This window comes from Fulmarus glacialis, unplaced genomic scaffold (genome assembly GCF_000690835.1).
Source record: "Fulmarus glacialis isolate BGI_N327 unplaced genomic scaffold, ASM69083v1 scaffold19802, whole genome shotgun sequence".
Lineage (NCBI taxonomy): Eukaryota > Metazoa > Chordata > Aves > Procellariiformes > Procellariidae > Fulmarus > Fulmarus glacialis.
The window spans coordinates 21,218-32,084 of record NW_009200007.1 but is presented as its reverse complement, the minus strand read 5'-3'; the positions used below and the strand labels follow the sequence as shown (position 1 = coordinate 32,084).

At 35.0% G+C, this 10,867-nt stretch overlaps 1 protein-coding gene across 1 annotated transcript in view; it reads left to right on the top strand.

Annotated features, from left to right (window-relative positions):
* LOC104073603 (dystrophin-like) overlaps positions 1–10,867 on the top strand; it is a gene marked incomplete at its 3' end in the record, with an annotated part of 62,710 nt that overhangs the window by 30,923 nt on the left and 20,920 nt on the right. The window contains exons 8-10 of the mRNA XM_009573446.1: positions 1,034–1,207; positions 4,042–4,197; positions 10,045–10,215. Of these exons, the coding sequence (XP_009571741.1) occupies positions 1,034–1,207; positions 4,042–4,197; positions 10,045–10,215 (501 nt within the window). The remainder of the gene's footprint in view (positions 1–1,033; positions 1,208–4,041; positions 4,198–10,044; positions 10,216–10,867) is intronic.

Here is a 10,867-nt window from a genome sequence, read left to right as displayed (position 1 = left end):
GAGTTCCTTTCTTACCCCATTGGATCTCAATTTCACTAAGAGTATTTAATGAAGAAAGTTGTTGGAAGGAACTGCTGAAATCTACACAGTTCTCTGTGTTACCCAGAATTGTCGTCTTCTCATGATTCCTGCCTCCTTCACAGAAATCTGGTAGATTTTTAATAATGCTATGTATAGGCTAATTTTATTCCTTATTATAGTTTTTCTCAAGTTTGTGTGGTACAGACAACACTGTATTGGTATAAAGTGTTCAGTATTTGAAGAGAAAAAAATCAAAAGTGTGTTTGCAGATGCCAAGTTCCTATTTAATTACTTAGCCATTTCTTAGTGGCAGTCTTTTTTTTTTTTCCAAACAATAGAAAAACTTATTCTACTAGTACTTTGCTCTGTACTTCTAAAGAGAAATTAGTTCTTATTCAAGTAGATAATTAAAGTGCCCTTTTTTTGCTTTATTTTTAATTGTTTTCCCTCCCCTTGAGGTAGGGATCATGTGAGCAAGCAACATAATTAATGGACAAAGATAACAAATTGTGAAAATTATGAAATTAGAAGCCATGCTTGTCATGGCTTTTTCTGCCTTCAAATTACTTTCTTTTTACTCTAGGTTATGCTTTTTTAAATTGAAATAGAAATCAATTTTATTATCTAAATCTCAGGTTTTGTGCTAGACTTACTTACTGCCTAGCGACTTTATTTGGGTTTCTTTGAGGAACTAAGAGTCATTAAACCCCTGTTCGCTCCCCACCCCCCAACATTTTGCATGCTGGAAATTACAAAACCACTCCCTTTCTTCTGTTGAGTATATAGGCTCACTCGCTCTGCTGAATCCAGTGCCCTGGATGAATCAAGAATTTTTTTCCTCCTGTGAAGACCAAGGTTCTCTGCTGCTGGTATTTTCCCAAAAAGTTTTGAATTCTTTAAAAAAGAAACTACTGATTGATAATGGATTCTAAGTATTCTGAAATGGGTCTAAGACTTGGCTTCAGTGTTGATTTGATTTCACATTTACTACTCACCAATGCTTACTTTTCAGAAAAAGCTGCAGGATGTCTCCATGAGGTTTCGCTTGTTTCAGAAGCCAGCCAACTTTGAACAGCGCCTACAAGAATGTAAAAGAATTTTAGATGAAGTGAAATTGCAGGTGCCCAGGTTGGAGATGAAGAGTGTTGAGCAGGAAGTAGTACAGTCACAGTTGGATCATTGCATGGTGAATATTTAAAGATGCTGTCTTTCTATTTGTTTCCTGCCTGTTCTGCCTTTCAGATTTAAAGTATTTTCAATGACGATGACAATATTTCTTTGGGAGATATTAGAAAAGATTCTGAGAAAGATTTTAGAGCAAAGTTATGCAATTTAAGTTCTAGGAACCTTTTTAGTTAAAGTTCGATTTTTTCAAGGAGAGGAGGATAGAGAGAAGTGTTTGATCCTCCTTGTCCTGCTTTTCTTGTTTGCAAATGAGGTTAGAAAGACATTGTACACTTAAAATTGTATTCAATTTCAAAGTTTCCCAGGATATAATAACACGGTGAAATAGTTCTAACAGTCTTACAGTAACTTTTTCCTTTCTATATGTTGTTCTCTTCTGTCATGGCAAAGACCTCTCAGAAGCATGGGATGCTAATTAAATGACTGAAAAATTTTGAAAATATGGATTTATGTGGAGAAGGCTAAAAATTACAGAACGATGAGAAACAAAGTATCAGTTACTCATAAAATTGGGGGGGGAGGGGAATCAAAACGTTCTCATTTCAGTGAACTTTCAAACAGTGGTCATGCACTTTCACTATGCGAGAAAGCCAGTCAGGATCCCTTTCTAATTCTCCCTTCCCATCTTGCATATGAGTTTATCTCCCTGGATTCGCTGTTTTCCACAACATGTTATGGTCGTGGAACTCTGTGATTTAACCAAAAGAGATGGTGCAGTGAACAAGTCTATTCTAGCCAGGAAACACAAAACATATGAGGAAGATCTGTATGTATCCCTTTCATATCCCTGTAATCCTGTACCCCTTTACTGTTGAAGGGAGTAAAGATAGAGATGAACACCGTGTGCTTGATGATAATAAAATGGGGATTTTAATAGCAAAAATCTGGACAATCAGATCCTTGTCTTCAGCTGTTTTTTTTTTTTCTGGAGCAATGGCATGCCTGCAGATGTTTTTTTTTCCCCTCAAACTCTTTCAGATCTCAATGTAAGAATTTAAATTCAAAAATAAGCCTGGAACAAGTCGCTCTTACTTCTTTACATCTCGGGTTTTTCTTAAATGCAATTACCCCTAAATTCATATTCTTATCAGAATGATAAGAGGCCCTGTAATTAGAAGCCCTGTACTGAATTAAAGTATCTATCTTCACTCGGCAGCTAGCTGTTGCAGCCCTGTCATATTCTATGGAAGACTTACAGTGTTTTTAGAGCATCTTTATCTACGAAGAATCTCATAATGTTTCTATTTAAAAAATCTAGTCATAGTATCCCATCAGATGTTAGCCAGTGTGCATCATACAACAGCTTCCTAATTTGTTGACAGGTTTTCAGTGATGAAGAATGTATTTATCATATTAAGCACCTAGAAAGCAGTTGGACTATATACATACTACCTTTAAGTAAATAAAATAACAACCATGTTAAGAATTGGCTTGGTAATTAACTTTAGATTATGGAGAAAATGCACCTGGGTTTTTTTTGTTGTCAGACCTGCTGGAAAAAAAGTCTTGTCTTTACTGCCTAGATGTACTAGAAATAGATTTTACATTGTGGGAGATACTGCTGCTAAAAGAAAAGTTCAAAAAATTACAGATTAAAAAAATACAGTGTCATTTATTTTGCAGTTCTGTCAAAATATACAGGACAGTAAGTTTATTTTCCAACACATGATGGCAAAATGCTGGAACACAGAATTAAGCTAGACATCTCAACAATAAAGCTGCTCAACAGCTTCACTTTTTCCATTCTTCATGTACCTGTGTGATAATGGACACACTGTAGCTCTGTGGAGTCTTTTCCCACTGTGGAGTTCAGTAGAATTTCCATGCCATGGCAGAATTTATTCTTAGATTAAAAAAAAAAAAAAAATTCAACTTCTGCTGTACTTATGTGAATGTTAGTTGGGCATTTATGTGGCTGTTAAATGGCTTGAGTTACCAAGTTGTATGTTTAGATGATGATACCAACTTTCTGCATATGGAAAGAAAGAACACTTTCATTTTTCTCAGTATCACTCATTTGAAATATTAGGGAAATGTATTGTGTTTACAGATTGCTTGCATGCCGTTGCTTACTGAACAGCTGTTTATCCCTTATTTTTTGCTTAGCCATTGAAATAGTGCAGGAAAATGCAGTGAATTATATATAATATATTTTGGTTTAACCTGATTACATTACTTTTTCATGTAGTTTTTTTAATTCCTTGATTTACTAAGTGTATACTAAATATTACATTTAGTAAATGTAGGGGAAATCCTCTATCCTACCAGTCTCTTGATTTAGTAGTATGAAAAACTGTCAGATTTTTAAATGGATTTAGTGGCTATTTGTAGTTTAAATACATCCAACAGGCTGTATCAATTGACAGAAGACATCTGTTGTTCTTTTAAATACTGCATTATCTAAATCGGTTTGAAAACAACCTTTGTCATATCTTAAAACAATTAGGGATGGCGTGTACTTTCTTATCTATAACATTTCTACCATTGGTTTTGGTGACAAGTCTTTGAAGCCAATATTAGTAAAGATAGGCTGTTCTGAATCTGTTAATTTGAATTCTGATTTAGAAACTGATCAATTTTTCTCATAAACTTTTTTTAAATACACGCACACGCTCAGGGTGAGTTTTCTCTATCCTTAGTTCACATACTATAGTACCTCTCAACTCCTTTAGCTTTCCAATGGGAGTGGAAGGTGCTCAGAGTCATGCATGATGGTGTTTTTATACAGCAAACAATGCAAAGATTCCTAGAGCATCTTTATAATACCTTCAATAGTCTTTTCTGTTTTACTTGTTTTAATGGTGGTATTTCTCTTTCATATTTCTATTTGATTAGAAATTATATAAAAACCTGAGTGAGGTGAAGTCTGAAGTAGAAACAGTGATAAAAACTGGGAGGCAGATTGTTCAAAAGCAGCAGACAGAGAACCCAAAAGAACTGGATGAAAGGCTTACAGCTTTGAAGTTGCAATATAATGAATTGGGTGCAAAGGTAAGCTCTGTGTTTTTAATACAAAACTATGCCCTCTTTTTAACTGGCAAAGTGAAGAATAATCTTCGTATGGTAAGTAGACAGGGGTTTTTATTGGTTCCTTTCAAGGCCCTCACATTTTTTAAACAGTGCGACAGAAAGAATGGAAGCAAAGGCAGTCATTAGAATGGCTATTCAGTTGCTCTGAGAAAAAATAACCTTCTAGAAAAATATAAAATTCCTTTATTACAATTTAAAATTATACTTTCTTAATGTTTTAATATATTTTTTCCTACTAGTTCATTGTTTTTTAGGTGTCAGAGGGATGTTGTTTTGTTCTAATGCCTCAAACAGTCACTTGTTTCAAAACACTTCAGGTCAGAAAAATACTTAGTTTTTGTTTGTGGTTTTTTCACATTTTACTTGAAGAGCTACTTCATAAAAAAGAGAATTCTACCTTTTAATTTCCTTCTGCCTCTGACTGTACAGCTCTTTAAGTATATAATTTCCATTTGTTGCTGTTCAAAAATCTGTTGAAGGAAAAATTCTTGCTGCTGCAGCTTTCCTCAGGAGGCATTTGTGTACCACTCTGCTTTTCTTCTTCTACACTTTTGAGTTTAACTACACATGTGTTCAGTTATTGTCATAACCGTTCCCTGGTTTACATGTCATGTACAACCCTGACTTACCTTTTCACTGTATCTTAATATATAAGCCACATAGAATATTGTTTAGTTATGAGTATGTGGAATAACTGTTCCATTGTTATACATCTCAGATACCAGCAAACCCCTGTTTAGAATTTAGTCATTTGTCATCCTCCATTCCATAGGGATTATCAAATTTCTTCATGTTGGTAAAAAGTGAACCATCATCCTTTGAGCTCTGTAATGAGGAATGTATTGCCTTGGAATACAACTTTAAAAAAAAAAAAAAAATCTGATATTTATACAGTATTCAGTTTGACCACTTAGTGAATGTCAGCGTATAATTAGGAGGACTACGTGAATACTTTCCCAATATTCTTTATATAATCTCAGCTTCACCTACAGAAAAAACCAAATAGTTCTCAAAATGTGGCAGACTTTTACCTTATGAATTATTTATGTATAATTAACCTTGTAGAATCAATCCCTGTTCATTTCCCAGGTACTGTCATTCCTTGTGTAAAATTTCCATCTATACATCATCTATTTCTTTATCAATTCATATACAGTTAAATGCTGTTACACTTCCCAAAAGGAGAATGTTTTTGTTTACTCAATTTTTCCTAAAAGTCAACTAAACAGACAGTAGGAAAGACAGACTACTAACCAATATTAGCAAGACTGTGATTGAAAAAAAAAAAAAAAAATCGTGTGTCAATCCCTAAAGGCTTTTTATTCTGGGTCTGCGTTATCTATGGAGTGTGTTGCCTGCTCCTGAAGTACAATCCTCTACATGGACCTTTGAGCTCTGAAGAGGAGTTGTGCATTGTCCTAAAGAAGACTCCGTACAAATAATTCAATTAACAAATATCCTTCATTATTCTGTTTTATTCCTCTTGCCCTTATTAAAACTATCCACAGAACTTCTAAAAACTGTAGGATTAGAGTAAATTTGGTGCTGTAACTGGCTGAATGAAGGCTGTGAATGACAGTTATAGTTGTCTGTTTATTTCTAAAATTTATATACTTCAAATATATGAAATAGGACAGAATGCAAATTCTTTATTTTGTCAGATTATAAATTATTAGAACCATAAATTATTACAAACTAGGAAAATGAGCCCATGGTAATACTGACAGTCAGTATGTGGTTTAAATATGTAATGATAATCAAGCCCCACTGACTACCGTACAACAAAACAATAAGAGTAACATCACTTTTGTCAGAGAGAATGCTCATTTGGGAACCTGAATTAAAACAGTTCTCTCTCTTGCTAGAAAATAAAGTCATTAAGAGACATCAATCTTTTGAGTGTCAAGAAAACTAAACAGTCTGCTTCATTAAGGTGTGGAAAGCTATCATTTAAGATTAGATAACATATTTGGTTTCTCCATTATTTTAGAAAGGACTGTAGCATTTATTCTTACATTATGTTTAACGTAACAGCAGACAGGTGCCATTGTTATAGGAAACCTCTCTTAACTAATGAAGGGATAAAAATGTGCCATTAGGAAACCATTAGTGATCTGAAGTGAGCCCTATTGCAAATTAATGGGTCTCAAAAATCTGCAGTGCTGTGTTTAGCTTTGTTGTCCTAGATGTAATTTCTCACATTTACTTTTATATAGCATGGTAGTTAACAGTTTTAGAGAGAGTCACAAAAGCCCAGAGATAGGTAACATAACTTGAGACGCTGTGAACCTAGGAATTCTTCCCCTTAAGAAGAATGGGAAGGTGTGGGGTTTTTTTATTTGTTCCTTTTGTTTTTAGCACACACATATGGATATAAATACCTGTGAATAGTCCTAATTGCTTAAGTAGTATCAGACCTTAAACCTCTCTTTGGTCTAGGAATGAGTTTTGTCTGTGCAGAACATCAAGTTTTGCCCCTCATTTTTCACCAAATATGCTTTAAAAGCATGGTGATAATGTTGAAACTTTAGCAGTGGCCTCAGTGTAAATAGGTTTGAAATGAATTTGCAAGAAAGCAAAATGTCATTTGAATATCATGGTGTAGTGGTTGCATTTGTGATAAATATTGCATGCCTGTGCTTACTTATGCATTCACTTGCCCTTATTCTGTCTCTCTCTGACACAAGCACATATACATGTACATATGCAAATACTATATTAAAGCTTAGGTAATTTGTTAGTTGTGAGTGGCTGTGAGGTAGGGTCTGTAGCATCCTTCTGTCAAATCTCTGTGTGGTAATTCATCAGAACAGGCAGCTGGTCTCTAAAAGAAAGTGGCAGTAATAATGTTCTTGCTGCGCTCCTAAGGGCATTGCGTGCAGTAGGGGCTATTACTTACAAGGTCAGGTCTTTCTTCACAATAGCACTCCTGCACAGGAATTTTTGGCTGTAAGACTAAAAGGCTGTAAAATACCTTTCTTTTGATTCCAATATCTGCTTTTCTCATTTTATTTTTATTTATTACATCCAAGGATTCTTGCGAGTAAACTATTTAGCATAGCTAAAATAGCTTTAAAATATAGAGAAAATTTATGGAGATAGTATGTTTGGTATCACTGCATGAAACAGAAGGCCTTTAGAGGGCACTGTTTCCTATTTTTCTTTAGAAATACATCTTTACATTTGAAGTACAAACAGAAACTAATGAATCAGTAACCTCTGGATAGATACAATGTACATGGAAATAGTGTAATATTATTGATATTATATACAGAATTTAGAGATGTATATAGCAACGCAAATATTCTTTCTGTGTTTGGGCATGTATCAGTAACTTCATTTTATAGTATACCAGGTGTTTAGGATTCTTACACAGGCATTCACACTTAGGGTAGTGCACTCTGCATTGTGTTGCTGCTAAGTACCTGCAAATAGTTATTTACAATGACTATTAATACTCATCAGAAGAAGAGGTGAAAATTTGTGTGGATTCCTGGATCCATGTGTGAATGGAGCTCTAAAAAGCTGAGTTTTATGGTTCTTCCCAGGGATTTACCTCTTGGCCTGACTGTAGGTTCTGCGGTTTCATTTAATAAATTTGGCATAAAAGAAAGCACATAAAGCATATTCAGTGAAGAACAAATGTTCTGAGATTTTAGTAGTAAGCCTCTACAGAGTGATAATATACGATCAGGGATGTATTATTGCTTGTTCCCTGGGCAAATCTGATCTGTTTACTCAGGGATAGCAAAAGCCAGGTACCTAACCTCATAACATCCTATTACATTTTAAAACCTCAAACTCTCCTTGGCAGTAGAGGTAGGAATGAATTTGATCATTGCACCTCTACTTCTACTCAAACAGTGCCAAAGCCCAAAATAGTTTTAGTAGATATTCATACCAGTTTTGGACACCTGTCACTACTGTAGACAATTTTCTTCTATTTAAAAATACTTAAATAAAAATTGGTGTCTACAACCTCACTTGATTACTAATTGATGTGCAAGGTAATTAGTAATTTCTTTTAAATATTAGTGACCTACTGAACACTTTTAGTCCACCTTCTTTGATTGACCTTTTTTAAACTTCAGCACAACATAATTTATTAATTTGTATTTTCTAACCACCAGTTGCCTAATGTCTATCTGAGAAGTCTTCATTTACTCTTCTGCCTTTTCTACTAAGTATGTGGAACCTTCTCTCTCTCCCCCAATATGCTCAGGGGCTTGCAGGGAGGATTTTTTCCCCTATTCCTCCAGGTTACACCAAAATGTAGTGTAAGACAGTCAAGACAACATAAATACTCAGCCTTCCTTCCAGGTACCATGTAATGTGCTTAAAAGAACTTAAAAACAGAGATTGTCCACAGTACTTCACGTCCAAAACATTCAGCCTATGAAAAACCTAACCGAAAAGCTGTGAGTGTGAAGAGGTGAATATAGGGATCTAGAAGATTGCAAGCTAGTGGTGGAGGGTAAGACTTAGGATGATCTGAAAGGTTGGAAAGTGTGGAAGAAAGCAGAAAGGTGCTGCAGATAAGTCTGTGGTGAAGACTCCCATCAAAGAGACTGGGAATCCATGGGATGTGTCCTGGGAATTAAAGTGGGTGAGAGATTTTCTGGAAATGTGAACAAAGGTTAATGCTCTAAGGAAACTAGAAGTGAGAAAACAGACTGCAGGTAAGGAGGAAGAATTTGAAAGGGGACTATGATGGAAGATGGAGGACTGTGGAACAGAAGCTTGGGATTACAGTCTACAAACTGCGCTGTCTTCAAAACGTCTGTAATGTAGCCTACTGCTAGTAAATGCTTGTGAAGCTCTCTAGAAAAATGTGTGTTGCAACTTTCTTTTGTTGATTTATTTAGTACAGATGCCTAATCTTTAGTCAGTGCCAAACAGAATCACATGAGGACACTTGAGGACACCTTGGTGTTCCCCCTCTGTATGAAAGAAAGCAGAATCATTACGTAACCAAAATACAAGTGTTCCTATTGCGAGTCTGACTGCATGCTGGGAGCAACGTGCATACTAAAGTGGCAGACACACTTTTGATAAGGAGGTGGGAGGGGTGCAAGAGAGCTTAGTAAAGAATGCATCAAAGAATGTAATGCAAACTGTATGAATTGTTCTGCAGTGATCCAAATAAATGTTATTAAACCAAGGAAAGGATTTACTAATGAGACACATTTCTGCAGATTTTTAATTTATTTTTCAATTTGCTTTGAAAAAAGAAAAAAATTACAAATTCCTATGCAAACCCCCTATATTTAAAGAGTATTAAAAAGACAACAATATAATATGCTGAGAAATTAAAAACTTAAAGTTAACTGTGCCGCCTTAGTTTGACATTGTTCAGTGATTTTTGTGTTTCAAGATGTTGGTGTTTCTTTGGCAGAGAATTTTTTTCTATGTAACGTAGCTACGCAGAGAAAACCTTGAGGATTCAATATCACTATATGGCCGTCTATATGAAAATATACTCTTTGAAGGGTTTTGACATCTATTTTGTGTCTCAAGGAAAGCCTGTTAATTCAGTTGTTCCAAATTAGTTTGCTATGCATGACTTCAAAACTAGTCATGCTAGTTCAAATTCAAAGTGTCTTTATGCATGTTTTTTCTTATAGGTGTTTGCATTCTAGCAGCAAAATTACAGAACTAAGGCAAGACATAACTACATTAAAAGTGCAACTTGTTTTGTAAAATTGCAAGCTAAGCTTTTATAGAGAAGTGGCATATAGAAAATGGTATATAAAAATCATTAAAATTGTTTGACTGAAGAGTTAAGAAACACATGCTTTCTTTCTGCAGGTGACAGAAAAAAAGCAAGAGTTAGAGAAATGCTTGAAATTGTCCCGGAAGCTACGAAAAGAAATTAATGCTATGACAGAATGGCTTGCAGCGACAGATGCAGAACTGACAAAGAGATCAGCTGTGCAGGGGATGCCTAGCAATTTGGATGCTGAAATTGCCTGGGGCAAGGTAACAACGTAACACACACTGCACCTTTATATATCTCAGTTTATGCATATTAAAGAAAGATAGATTTCTTTCTTGATAAAGAAAGAGAAAAAAATTATGGTGTTTTAATTAGTGGACCTTTGTAACTGTTACAGCATTATCTCACGCTAACATTAATGCTCAAAAAAGTTAAACCATCTTGTTTCTGCATATATCAATAGCACAATTCACCTTGATATTGCAGTAATCCTCACTGAGATGAAATTAAAGTTAGAATTTCATTTTTCAGAGTACTGTAAGTTAGCCATCCAGTATCCATGTAAATAGAGATCGATGTAAATAGAGAACCCTTTCTCTCTCGTCCTATTCTACTCATGATTAGAAAGTATTAAACAGTAAAACAGCTCCAGTGAATGAAAGATTAAGGATCTCAGAACACTATATATTCCACATGTTCAGATAGCAGCCAGGAGGTGGGATATTTGTTTTCTTACCCTTTTTGGTTTGCAGCTCATTTGTTTTCGTTCTGGGGGCTTCTTACTTCCATGAGACTTCACCTTGAACTATTATTTTAGGTTAAAACTCAAAACCTAAAATGAAACTTTCCTCAAAATTACTCTGTGTGCCACAGTTTAGATAAACATCGTAGGGAATCACTGAGGAATGCAAGAGT